This window comes from Mytilus edulis, chromosome 12, assembly GCF_963676685.1.
Source record: "Mytilus edulis chromosome 12, xbMytEdul2.2, whole genome shotgun sequence".
NCBI lineage: Eukaryota > Metazoa > Mollusca > Bivalvia > Mytilida > Mytilidae > Mytilus > Mytilus edulis.
This window is the reverse complement of record NC_092355.1, coordinates 31683554-31698119: the sequence shown is the minus strand read 5'-3', so window position 1 is coordinate 31698119 and position 14566 is coordinate 31683554. Positions and strand designations below refer to the sequence as shown.

The following is a 14566-nucleotide window of genomic DNA, read 5'->3' as shown; positions in this document are numbered from 1 at the left end:
TCTGTACCATAATTATACAGTTAAAACAATTTTAAATATCATGCACCTCACAATATATATTCTTAAGTTTATATCTCCATATCCTCTCTATATTGCCGCCATAATAGAAGTGACCTTTATATAATTCTGTCCTTGACCATACTATATTACTTATGTAATCATGAACTGACCATGGCCAAGACGCCCTGACATCATTTAACAATGTCGTTCAATAGTTCTAAGTATGAACAATTAAGGAATATTATGCACCTCAGCATATTCTCTATCATCTATGTATCTCCATCATCTCTCCTTGTCCTTGACCGTTTAAGTATTCATAAACTGACCAAGACACCCTGACACCATTAAGCAATTAATGTCTACAGTAAGTAAGAACAATCTATGAATATCATGCACCTCAGCATATTCTCTCCCTATCTGTCATATTCAGGGACTCCTTGTGCCAATCAAAGAAGCATTAGCTTGTATATTGACAATTAAATGGATATAAACCATTAAGTTATTAGTATGTACAGATCAGGATCATAGGCTGTCAGCTACTTCATCACGGGATTCTTCACAATACATTAGATGTTGTCTGGTTATACTCATTTCATTAGTTCTGTTTTAAGTAAAAGTACTTGTTAGTATTAATGAAAACAGTGGTTCTATCAGAGGTCGCCTAGTAATGGAGGAAAGTTTTGAGAATCAATGTTTACAGTTTATGAATTGTTTTCTCCTTAAATTTTATGTAACAGATTTATTGATTCAGTTCTATTAATTTGACCTTTTATAGCTGACTGTGTGTTTTGCTCATTGCTGAAGGCTGTACAATGACCTATAGTTGTTAATTTCTGTGTCATTTGGTTTCTGGTGGAAAGATGTTTCATTGTTAATGGTATCACAACGTCTTATTTTATATGAGGGTATGAGGGGAAAAGGGGTGGGGGGGGGGGGGGGGGGTGGAGTGGGGGGGGGGGGGGCAGGACGTCAGGATCGGATGTTTTTAAGACTGTGATTTTCCGGATTGATCCTTTTGGGTTCTGGGAATTCTTTCTTTTTTTTAGAATTTCGGGACCTCTGGATTTCCAGGTCAGAACTCTTCCTACATACATATGATATGAAACAAAGAAGTGATTTGTAAATTTCTTGTCCGTTTTGATATTTTTAATGTGTTCCAAAATGTTCCTCATTAGAAATTGTTAGATCGGATGCATAAAAGTTGTTGCACTATTTAATTTGTCTTCTTTATAATTTTGCTTGTTTATGTCATTTGTGTCCTTGGCAAATTATGACATAAGGGAGCTACCATTTGATTTTTTATGGGGGGGGGGGGCTAGGATGAAATTAAAAAAAAATAGGCAGGACAGGAGTTTTGAGTAAAAAAAAAAGGCAGGATGAGACACTTGCAAAAAAAAAAAAGTCAGGACTACAATTTAGGTATTAAAAATAAGGATAAACTAAAAAAAAAGCAGGACCGAACAGAGTGAAAAATAAAAAGGCAGGACAGAGATTACAGCAAAAAAAAAAATGCAGGACAAAATTTTTCATCCTAGCCCCCCCCCCCCCCATAAAAATCAAATGGTAGCTCCCTAAAGACTGAGTTGCACATCAGTTTATTCAAGTAAAGCTACTTTTATCTATGATTTTCTTAAGAAGTTAATAAGACAACCTTTTATCTTTTTTTCTTAGGAAGATAGCATGCTTTGCACAGTTTTTGTTGTTGTTGAATAATTTCAAAGGATGCTGCCTATTTGTGCTTTTATATTTTTCGCTAATTAATTTGATCATGAAATTGAAGTTTTCAATTGCAAATATTTCTAATTGGAACTACATTTTGTATATGTCATAGAACTCTTAGAAAATTAACAAGTGTTTGCATGACAGAAAACAGAAGCGTACATAACCTTTAAATGCAATTGGACTTGATAAATCTTACATGAGGTTCTTGGGTACAAGAAAAAGTTGAGGTGTTTTGTTTTTTGGTTCAGCTTATCAAATATGTAATCATGGAATGTTATTTGTGAAATGCCACTTATGACATATATAGTAAAATATAATCATAACATTAGGAAAGTCAACAATTTTGTCACAGAACTGGGTCAAAACAAGTTGACATTTATCATGTTTATGAAGGTCAAATAATCATTTGAGAAAAAAAAGTTTATTCTTTGTTAGGAATTATATAATTTTTAATGTATATTTTAATGAATCCAGGGGTGTTTTAATAAACTTGACTACCCATGAGGGTCTTGCACTATTGGTAATGAATCAAATTAAAATTCAATTTCGTCATGGCTAGATCTAGAGTACAAGTGCACTTTTAAATCTGCAAAACCCTTGAAACAAAAAGTTGATAATAAAATTGTATCTTTTTATATTGAAGTATATTCCACAATTCTGGTTTTCAATGTGGAAAATGGAGATGATTTGAAAGACTATATTAATTTTAGATCTAAGTTATGGCCCAATGTTTTTCTAATCTTCCACGATAACTTCAAAGTGTAATTTCTTTGTGTTCTGTACAGTGAGTACTATTACAAGATAGCAATATTGTATTTGATCATTTGATGGTTTGCAAAAACAATTGGCAATTTGTTTGTTGCAAATTGAATTAAATGGCAATGTGTTAGCTGAATAGTTGAATTGTTTATATAATGTTCAATTCAAAACATCTGAAAGAAACACACCAATAAATCAGTCATTTAAAATCGGTCACCGATTTCATTGCTTGAATTCACAATTTGAGACCATCATTTGTGGTGTAAGTGTCTTGAAATTTGTCACATTTTCAAATTGATTTTAACTTGTTGCTTTACGCCAAACAAAAAGGTATGTGTGTAAATATAACCACATACTGAAAAAAAAGTTTGATATATTTTTGCATTGAGTCTACGGTAGAAACATATTGTGACTTTAACAGTGCTTAACCAAAAATGGTAAAAAAACACTTGAAGGTTTGGAATAAAATTAGGGTAGGTATGGGTAGGGAAAAGCTTCTCATGCTGTTAGGCCAAACAAAGTAGTATGTGAGTTAACTTTGTTTGGCCTACAGCATGAAAAGCTTTTCCCTTCCTTCATGTAAAAATTTGCAATGGAAAAAACTGAGAATGAAATAGAAATTGCAATTTAATTTCTTGTTGTAATATTTGTGCATTGTCGTCTCTCTATGTAATTTCCATGCATCAATTCATTTATAATAATTATTTAATGTTGCAACTTTTTTGTATTTTCAGGTGGTATAGGTATACCGGGTGCTGTAGTTGGTATACTGGTCGGAGGTTTTATATTAAAAAGATTCCAGCTACATCCTAAAGGTAGATCACACTATTATAACATTGTAAAATGGTTTATTTTCATGGAGTGTTTTTATTTTAGAATTCCTAAGGCTAAACCTAATGTTTGATTCTTATCTTCCTTTGAAGTCAAATTAAGCGTAAGGATTTTTTTTGGTGATTTTATCTTAATTGAGAAGAAATTAGTTAAAATAAACTCCTTTCTAAATTTTTCCACTATACAGTAAAGTCATGTAAGTATGTTGATTACAGACAAACATTTGAGATAAGTTAACCTCAATTGTTTGTTTTATAGATAAATTAAATCAGAACAAGATAATTATGATAACATAGTTGTTTTGATCAAGGTTAAGTGTACTGTGACTTCAATACAATATTTATTCAATGTCTCTGCAAATAATTGTGCAATAAGTGATTTAGAAAGGTTGACATACTTTCGACCTGCAGAGGCGGATTTAGGGGGGCCCAGGGGGTCCGGGCTCCCCCTTTTGAGAAAAAAGGTTGCTTATAAATAGGGATTCACTGAAGCGCGAAACAATGGAGCCCCCTCTTAGGCAGCCAGTGGGCCCCCACTTATGAAAATTTCTGGATCTGCTACTGACTTGCACGAATTATTTCTGACATAGTTTCCAAAAGGTTAAGCTAACATTTAAGGGACAAAATATGTGACATGCCAGTTATTTTGAATTCTTAATACTTTTATGCCCTAGCTGTCATGGGAGGGGTAATTAACTTTAAGAGTAACGTCATCCCAAAATCGAATTCTGTTCTCCAACTTTAGTTTGCCTCAATTAAATGTAATGAAACTTGGACACAATGCTTATGACCAAAAAAAACATTAAAAAAAACACAGATCAAGTTCAAATTTAGGGGGGAGGACAACTTTTACTGTTCTCAAGTTATGCCCCTTTATATCGTTATATATATAAAAGAGGGGAAATGTGTTGAAAGAAAAAAGCTTATCTATATGACACAACAAAAAGAATCTTCAGTATTTGATCTATTGATCTTACTTAAACTACATCATTGTTTTTCTACGTAATACTTTGCCTCAACCAAATTTTCTGAAACTTAACAATGCTGATTACCGAAAGAAAAAAAACCCAGATCAAGTTCCAATTTGGGGATGGGGGCATCACTTTCACTGTTCTCAAGTTATGCCCCTTTTTAGTGTTACATTTGTAAATATATGCAAAAAAGGGGCATCATTTGTGTCAGAAGGAAAAAAGCAGATCTATGACGCATAAGAAAAAGAATCTTCAGTATTTGATCTATTGATCTTACTTAAGCCACATCATTGTTTCTAAATGATACTTAAATTCGATCTTGTCTGGACATTAGTGTGATAACTAAAGACATGACAGACAAACTTTGAAACAAAGGATATGTTAACCTCAGTTGTTTAGTTTGTCGATAAATTGATATCAGAACAAGATAACATAGTTGTTTAGATTAGGGTCAATCAGAAGTAGGTTACTGTGGTTTCTAAATGATACTTAAATTCGATCTTGTCTGGACATTAGTGTGATAACTAAAGACATGACAGACAAACATTGAAACAAAGGATATGTTAACCTCAGTTGTTTAGTTTGTCGATAAATTGATATCAGAACAAGATAACATAGTTGTTTAGATTAGGGTCAATCAGAAGTAGGTTTACTGTGGTATAGTTGGAATTAGAATAGAATACTTACTGTAAATTCCGCAATTATTTCATAAAGTCGATATTGTTTTTAAGTTAACAAACAAATTCTGCTATCAAAATTTAAAGTATAAGTTAATTATGTGCAAAAGTCAACATAACACTACAATTCAGAGGCAACAGTCTAAAAAAACTAAATAGGAGACCCACCAATAAAGAGACAACTGTCTACAAAACATTACACAGAAAACTAAACGTGAGACCCACCAATAAAGACACAACAGTCCACAAAACATTACACAGAAAACTAAACATGAGACCCACCAAAAAAGACACAACAGTCCACAAAACATTACACAGAAAACTAAACAGGAGACCCACCAATAAAGACACAACAGTCCACAAAACATTACACAGAAAACTTAACAGGAGACCCACCAATAAAGACACAACAGTTCACAAAACATTACACCGAACACTAAACAGGAGACCCACCAATAAAGACGCAACAGTCCACAAAACATTACACAGAAAACTAAACAGGAGACCCACCAATAAAGACACAACAGTCCACAAAACTCTACATAGAAATTAAACAAAACCCACCATAGTCTACAAAACACTAAACAGGAAAACACTACAATTAAGAGACAACAGTCTACAAACCATTACTCAGAAAACTAAACAGGAGACCCACCAATAAAGAGACAACAGTCCACAAAACATTACACAGAAAACTAAACAGGAGACCCACCAATAAAGACACAACAGTTCACAAAACATTACACAGAAAACTAAACAGGAGACCCACCAATAAAGACACAACTGTCCACAAAACATTAACAGAAAACTAAACAGGAGACCCACCAATAAAGACACAACAGTTCACAAAACTCTACACAGAAAACTAAACAGGAGACCCACCAATAAAGACACAACAGTCCACAAAACATTACACAGAAAACTAAACAGGAGACCCACCAATAAAGACACAACAGTCCACAAAACTCTACATAAAAATTAAACAAAACCCAGCATAGTCTACAAAACACTAAACAGGAAAACACTACAATTAAGAGACAACAGTCTACAAACCATTACTCAGAAAACTAAACAGGAGACCCACCAATAAAGACACAACAGTTCACAAACCATTACACATAAAACTAAACAGGAGACCCACCAATAAAGACACAACAGTCCACAAAACATTACACAGAAAACTTAACAGGAGACCCACCAATAAAGACACAACAGTTCACAAAACATTACACCGAACACTAAACAGGAGACCCACCAATAAAGACGCAACAGTCCACAAAACATTACACAGAAAACTAAACAGGAGACCCACCAATAAAGACACAACAGTCCACAAAACTCTACATAGAAATTAAACAAAACCCACCATAGTCTACAAAACACTAAACAGGAAAACACTACAATTAAGAGACAACAGTCTACAAACCATTACTCAGAAAACTAAACAGGAGACCCACCAATAAAGAGACAACAGTTCACAAAACATTACACAGAAAACTAAACAGGAGACCCACCAATAAAGACACAACTGTCCACAAAACATTAACAGAAAACTAAACAGGAGACCCACCAATAAAGACACAACAGTTCACAAAACTCTACACAGAAAACTAAACAGGAGACCCACCAATAAAGACACAACTGTCCACAAAACATTAACAGAAAACTAAACAGGAGACCCACCAATAAAGACACAACAGTTCACAAAACTCTACACAGAAAACTAAACAGGAGACCCACCAATAAAGACACAACTGTCCACAAAACATTACACATAAAACTAAACAGGAGACCCAACAATAAAGACACAACAGTTCACAAAACATTACACAGAAAACTAAACAGGAGACCCACCAATAAAGACACAACAGTTCACAAAACATTACACATAAAACTAAACAGGAGACCCACCAATAAAGACACAACTGTCCACAAAACATTACACATCAAACGAAACAGGAGACCCACCAATAAAGACACAACAGTTCACAAAACATTACACAGAAAACTAAACAGGAGACCCACCAATAAAGACACAACTGTCCACAAAACATTACACATAAAACTAAACAGGAGACCCAACAATAAAGACACAACAGTTCACAAAACATTACACAGAAAACTAAACAGGAGACCCACCAATAAAGACACAACAGTTCACAAAACATTACACATAAAACTAAACAGGAGACCCACCAATAAAGACACAACAGTTCACAAAACATTAAACATAAAACTAAACAGGAGACCCACCAATAAAGACACAACAGTTCACAAAACATTACACCGAAAACTAAACAGGAGACCCACCAATAAAGACGCAACAGTCCACAAAACATTACACAGAAAACTAAACAGGAGACCCACCAATAAAGACACAACAGTCCACAAAACTCTACATAAAAATTAAACAAAACCCAGCATAGTCTACAAAACACTAAACAGGAAAACACTACAATTAAGAGACAACAGTCTACAAACCATTACTCAGAAAACTAAACAGGAGACCCACCAATAAAGACACAACAGTTCACAAACCATTACACATAAAACTAAACAGGAGACCCACCAATAAAGACACAACAGTCCACAAAACATTACACAGAAAACTAAACAGGAGACCCACCAATAAAGACACAACAGTTCACAAAACATTACACAGAAAACTAAACAGGAGACCCACCAATAAAGACACAATCGTTCACAAAACATTACACATAAAACGAAACAGGAGACCCACCAATAAAGACACAACAGTCCACAAAACTCTACATAGAAATTAAACAAAACCCACCATAGTCTACAAAACACTACAATTAAGAGACAACAGTCTACAAACCATTACTCAGAGAACTAAACAGGAGACCCACCAATAAAGAGACAACAGTCTACACAATGGAAATCCATGTCAACTATAAAGTACAGATAATTAAACACTACACAAAAACTAAGGCTGGGAAGTAGTATTAATATCCTATGTTTCCTGAACAAAAGTGTTATTATAGTATTTTGTTTAAGAAATTAATTTTATTGTGTATTTTTTTCAGGTGCTATAAAGTTGGCATTGGTGCTAGATGCTCTGGCTCTGTCTGGTTTTGTTTTGTTTATGGTGCTTGGTTGTGAAAATGTCAAGATGGCAGGGGCTACATTTCCATATCATGCTTATGTTAACAGGTAAATATTAATGTTTTTATGTCCCATTAATGGGCATTATGTTTTCTTGTCTGTGCATCCATCTCTCCGTTGGTCCGTCCCGCTTCAGTTTAAAGTTTTTGGTTGAGGTAGTTTTTGATGAAGTTGAAGTCAAATCAACTTGATCTTTCCAATTTTAATGCCAAATTAGAGATTTTACCCCCATTTTCACGGTCCACTGAACATGGAAAATAATAGTGCGGATGGGACATCCGCACGTACTTGGGACACATTCTTGTTTTTAATTAGCTTGATAATTTAAAAACACTTTAAAATGATCCAAAATATATTTTATAAACAGTCATGATATATTTCACATTGCATTGTTGATGAAAAAATAGGAATATCAAAAGAAGATTTGTTCAATAAACTAATTGATTGTGCAATGGAATGTATGTCTGTGGTCTGTTACTATTTTTCTCATGAATAAATATTTCTATTATCAGTCTGACCTGAGTGTTATATAATTATGAGATAGGAAAAATGTGTTCATTTAGTATTCCACCTGCAATATGATACAAAACTGGTACATTTTCATTGGCTATTTGTTAGGTCAATAATGACTTTTGAAAGTCACAACGGGCTACGTTTCCTGTGGTATAAGAGATAATGTTGCTATTATGATAAAAATGAATTTATGAAATTAGAATCCGTTTTGAAGCAGGTATAAAAAACCTTACAAAAATTTGATGTTTGACACAGGAAGTGGGCCTAAAAGTTTAAAACATTTATGTCCAAATTTTCTATTTAACACCAAGAGATTTTGTCATATTTTGGAGAAAAAGATTCAAGGCTTGAAATCTCTTTTAGCTTTATATATTAGTCATAGTGTAATTATTATGACACATACGTCTATTACATGAAAATACAGGACGCAAGCCTTGTATAAAACCAATACATTCATTAACAATTTCGTGTTCAGTTATAACCCCTGATGTAACTGATGTAGTCCTATGTCTCAAAATTAATTAAATATCTATTCCTTAGAGAAAAAAATATGAAATGAGTTTTACACTTAGTGGAAATTAATGGATGCAAATTTTGAATAAAGATCAAATTGAATCTACTTTAAAAATCAATAAGAGATTAAAGTCATGAAAGTGCATACTTTCAGTCATGAGAATGTGCAATGTTCTGAGAAGTGCATTTCATAATGTCATCTTTACAATATATTTTGCAATTTCTTTTTCAATTAATAATGAATTTTTATATTGGATCTTAGTCGATTATGTCATTTGTTGTTTTAGAATAGCACAAACCTAGGATAATTGTTATATATTAAACTAAAATATAAAATTGTAATTGATATATTGAAGAGAATAATTATGGCAACTGCTTAGGAATTTGTGATTTGATTTTTGGAGCAGGGGGTTACAAAGATTTTAAATATGATTGTTTTGAGTCATAGATAATTAATCCTGGCATTGAAGAAGGTATTATTTATTTGACCAATGCTCCAAAAAGATATTAAAAAAAATAAATTATAAAATGAGACATGCATTGTAAGAGATTCTAGTGCTTTACAGAAATGCTTATAAAAAACTCATCACAGATATCAGGCTTATACAATTTTTACACAAAACATACATTTCATCTACAAAAGACTCATCAGCATGATCAGTGGTGACACATACTTGTAAAAAAAAAAGGTGAAATAAAGTATGAAGTAAAAAAAGTGTTAATGCCTTAATGGCCAATACTGTTAAGATAATAAGGAAGGATAGAAATCATTGTACATGTACATTAAATATTTTAATAAAAGATAAATGTATTTTATTTTTTCAGTACTGATTTTGATGATTATGGTTTTGACTTAGATAATGCAGAAGCTAACCTGACCTCTACATGTAACATGAACTGTGATTGTTCCCAGAGAGAATCACAACCTATCTGTGGTATTAATGGGATCACATATTTCTCTCCATGTCACGCTGGATGTACAAGGTTCTATAGCTACATCACACCAGAGGAAAAACTCATGGTAGGGCACTTCATGGGAACATTAAGACATAGTACATTGGTACCAATAATGTTTTATAGACATTGGATTACTGTAAATTCAGAAATTAATGTTATGATTTTATAACTGTGAAAAATATGACAGGGTTATTTTCACAATAATTTAAACTCACATTTAGATTTTTTTTTATATGAATTAAACAGAATTTTATATTTCAATGTCGCAAAAATTAAAATCACAATTTGGCTTAAATGACAAAATTTCAATAATAAACATGATAAATGTGTGCAATAATTTCTGAATTTACAGCATTCTTGCTTTCTCAGTATTTTTTGTTGTTGCTATTTTAACCTTTTTTATTAAAACAAAAAGCTAGTAAGAGTGCAGTGCAAGCCCTGAAATTCTTAGAAGCAAATACTGTGAATTCATTTACTTTCGTCGGAGTATTGAGATTTTTATGTTGTGGTTTTGCTAAAGTCTACATACAACCATATGAAAAATTTGCAATTTTTTTAACATTGGAATTCCTGGTTTACCTGCAACCACCAAATCCACCAATTTTTATAACAAACAAATAATAATGAAATTGCTGTGTTATTGATTAGAAGGCAACTCATGCATGCTCTGGACCATATCAATGTAAAATAGTTGTTTTCATGTCTACTTTTGGTCTCTGGTAGAAATTTGTTCCATTGACAATCATAATACGTCTCTTTTTTTTTCATATGAATGAAAACATTGTGTATCATTACCACGGAGACGGTCATAAGATCGCTAGAAAAAGGACAGCCATTCCATGGCGTAATGAAAGAGCAAACAAACAGTAGTCCAAAAAACATCAGAAGATAAATAAAACCTTGTGCAACACATAACTCACAATAAATGAATACAAACTGCATTCAAAAGAATTTTAAGGGAAGAAAAGGAACTTATGTTCATTTTGTCCTTAGTGCAGATTTCAGATAAGAATAAATATCCGATTTATTACATGTTTCCTTTTCTTTCTTTTTCCAGAATTTCAGTGGCTGTACATGTATCATGGATAATCCTGTATCACCAGAAGTCATTGTGTCACCTGTGGCAACCAATGGTCCATGTAAATCAACATGTCATAATCTTTATCCATTCCTCTTTCTACTTGTGGTTGTGACCTTCACTGTGGCTGGTACACAGATGCCTTTATTAATGGTGACCTTGAGGTAAGTGTTATCTTCCCTTGTATTACTTATTGTCATAATATTTATCCATTCCTCTTTCTACTTGTGGTTGTGACCTTCACTGTGGCTGGTACACAGATGCCTTTATTAATGGTGACCTTGAGGTAAGTGTTATCTTCCCTTGTATTACTTATTGTCATAATATTTATCCATTCCTCTTTCTACTTGTGATTGTGACCTTCACTGTGGCTGGTACACAGATGCCTTTATTAATGGTGACTTTGAGGTAAGAGTTATCTACTCTTATATCAATTATTGTAGACTGCCAGTGTTCCAGTTATTGGGTACTCCACCAATAAAACTTGGCAACAATGGTATAGCCAAATAGCTGAAAGTAATGTTAAGCACCAACATATAAAAAAGAAGATGTGGTATGATTGCCAATGAGACAACTCTCCTCAAGAGACCAAATGACACAGAAATAAACAACTATAAATTTATAGATCACCATACAGCCTTTAACAATGAGCAAAGCCAATACTGCATATATATAGTCAGCTATAAAGGCCCAAAAATGACAAACAAACATACATACTTTCAACTTATTGTAAATAAAAATAAAAAAGGGATGTGGGGCACCAAAACATAGGAGTATTGACCTATAGTTATATTTTGTAAATGCTGGTCATGATATTTTAAAGAATTTTTTTTTTTTTTTACCAAACTAAAGATGAAAACAATTACAAACTTTGTTCTTCCGAAAATCTCTATGTAAAAAAATCCCCACAAAGTTTGGAAAGTGATACTGATATGTGTTGATATTGATATACATTTATGAAAATGTATGCCTTTGTCTCAATATTTTTATTTTTTATTTTGTAGGTCTGTTCACGAAGAAGAGAAGAGTTTTGCTTTGGGCTTACAGTTTGTGATATTGAGACTGTTTGGTAATAATTCTGCGAAATTTTTGGATTTTTAAAAAAAATGAACAGTGGCGCCACCCTCCCTTAAATATTTTGTTTAGAATTTTTCTTTATTAACCATATGCTTCACTTTTCAATAAAAATTTACAATATTCATTTAATATCTTTAAATATCATTCCTTGAGGAGTGCATACATACCCTTTAGATTAACTTTCATAATTGAAGTATATAAAAAAAAAACCTTTAAATAGCATTCCTGGCTCTACACCTTAAATTATTACATTCAGTTTTAGAAATTGTACCATATGGCAAACCCTAAATGTTTTCTTTTTCTGATTAAGCCTTTATTCCTGCTTCTGTCATGTTTGAAAATACAATAAATACTACATTATAAAAATAAAGAGATGTGGTATCATTGCCAACAAGACAACTATCCACCAGAGTTCAAATGACTTGGATAAAAGCAATTATAGGTCACTTTAAGGCCTACAACAATGAGAAGAAATGCTACTGTTTAGTCAGCCATGAAAACCCCCAACATGAAAAATTTAGATTCTAATGAGAAAACAAACTACCTTATTTATAGAAGTGAATAATTTGAAGAGGATCCATTTTTCGTTTGGGATAAGAAATTGGGGTGGTACAAAACACCTTGACTACAATCATTTGGCTTGTTTAATTCTCATAAAATTTTGCCAGATATTTACTTTGACCCTTTGACAAAAATAAAAAAAATAAAAAAACTTGAACCACACACTTTATTGAAAAATTGGATATATAGAGCGGTTTGAAAAACACTAGTTTTGATCATTGAGAAGCTTAATATTTCCTTTACTATAGAATGTGATTAAAACAGTCATCTTCCTATAGTGTTATGTACCATCTTAAATGTTGTTATTTGTATTTTCAGCCTATATTCCAGCTCCTATCATGTTTGGTAATACAATAGATACCTCATGTCTCGTTTGGAATACAAAGTGTGGAAATCATGGTTCATGTTTGTTGTATGATATTGTACAGTTTAGATATAAATATGTTGGTATGTACTCATATATATTAGTAAAACCAAATAAACAGATCATTCTTGTTATGTTTGTAAAATACTATAAATTTAGAAATTGTTATGAGGTTTTTTATTAATGCTTATAATGTGACAACTTGAGTTTTGCAATAATAAGAACACACATTTAGATATCTTTTCCTAAAATTGCAAAAATTGGATTTTTTTATTTGTTAATTCATCAAAAATTGCAATAATTTCTGAATTTACAGTAATCAGTATGTTTCTATCATCGTAAGTGCATCTAAAAACACTAAAAGTAGATGATACAAAGTCCTCAGTAAGAAAATCGATCTGACTGAAGAAATAGGAAGATTGATCCAATAATTAAAAGATAATTAGAGAAGCAGCCTAAGGGAGATAAATCATTTTCTGTAATAAAATAGAACAGCTTTCAAACTGGTTCTGACCAGCTGTAGAAATGTTTATTGAACTTTATTGAAATATTAAACTCATAGTTTTTCATTAAATTTGTGGAGAAGCAGATTTTATCATATTATTAAAGTATTAAAAGATGATTCAGGTTGATATAAAATTCAGGAAAAAAAAGAAAAGGCACTGCAACAAAACTAAAGTTAAAGAAAAAGACGATGATACAATGACAAAAAATTTAGATAAACAAGAGTACACATAATACATGTACATCATAGAAAAGTTAAAATTGACCTGAGGATGATCTTTCATGCTTTGGTAGTACAAATTGGAACATATATGAGGTCAATTATGGCGAAGTTACTCCATAGCAATCAATCAATCATTGTGGTGTCATTAAGCTACATTATATTTCACTTTTTATACAGTTCAATTCAATATTTAATTTACATCTCACCTTAGGCCAGGGTTTTTTTAACTTGTTGGTTTACAGATTTTCTCCATGAAAACGTCGGGTTGGTCAGTCGGTCAGGGAAAAAAAATTAAAAAAAATATCTCTCAAAACAGAAAAATATGCAAAAAAATATATATTTCACCTTTCTAACAATATGTTTGGTTTGCTATTTGATCATCATTTCTTATATATAAGTTCGATGAAACATTATTGCTTATAGCTGCCATAAAGATCGCATGACATCGTCTAATAGTTTTCTGGGAAAAAAGGGGGTTTATGTCCACGGACAAAGACGAAATTAAATCATCATTTCACAAACGTAGCCCTAAATAAATTTCAGGAAACTTGGTCCTAATGATCTTCAAACAGGAAAACTGATAAAGAAAAAAAAAGAAAAATGTCGTAAGAAAATAAGTCTCAACACACGTGTCAAAAATGTAAGACTCGCCCACTGGAAAAAGGAAATCAGGTTCATCAGTTGTCATGCA

General features: G+C 32.4%; 1 protein-coding gene across 2 annotated transcripts in view; it reads left to right on the top strand.

Moving 5' to 3' along the window:
* LOC139498255 (solute carrier organic anion transporter family member 5A1-like) overlaps positions 1-14566 on the top strand; it is an 85387-nt gene that overhangs the window by 68627 nt on the left and 2194 nt on the right. For both annotated transcript variants that reach the window (XM_071286626.1, XM_071286625.1), the window contains exons 5-10: positions 3216-3296; positions 8007-8133; positions 9937-10132; positions 11126-11310; positions 12151-12215; positions 13103-13231. In XM_071286626.1, coding sequence (XP_071142727.1) covers positions 3216-3296; positions 8007-8133; positions 9937-10132; positions 11126-11310; positions 12151-12215; positions 13103-13231 — 783 coding nt within the window. The remainder of the gene's footprint in view (positions 1-3215; positions 3297-8006; positions 8134-9936; positions 10133-11125; positions 11311-12150; positions 12216-13102; positions 13232-14566) is intronic.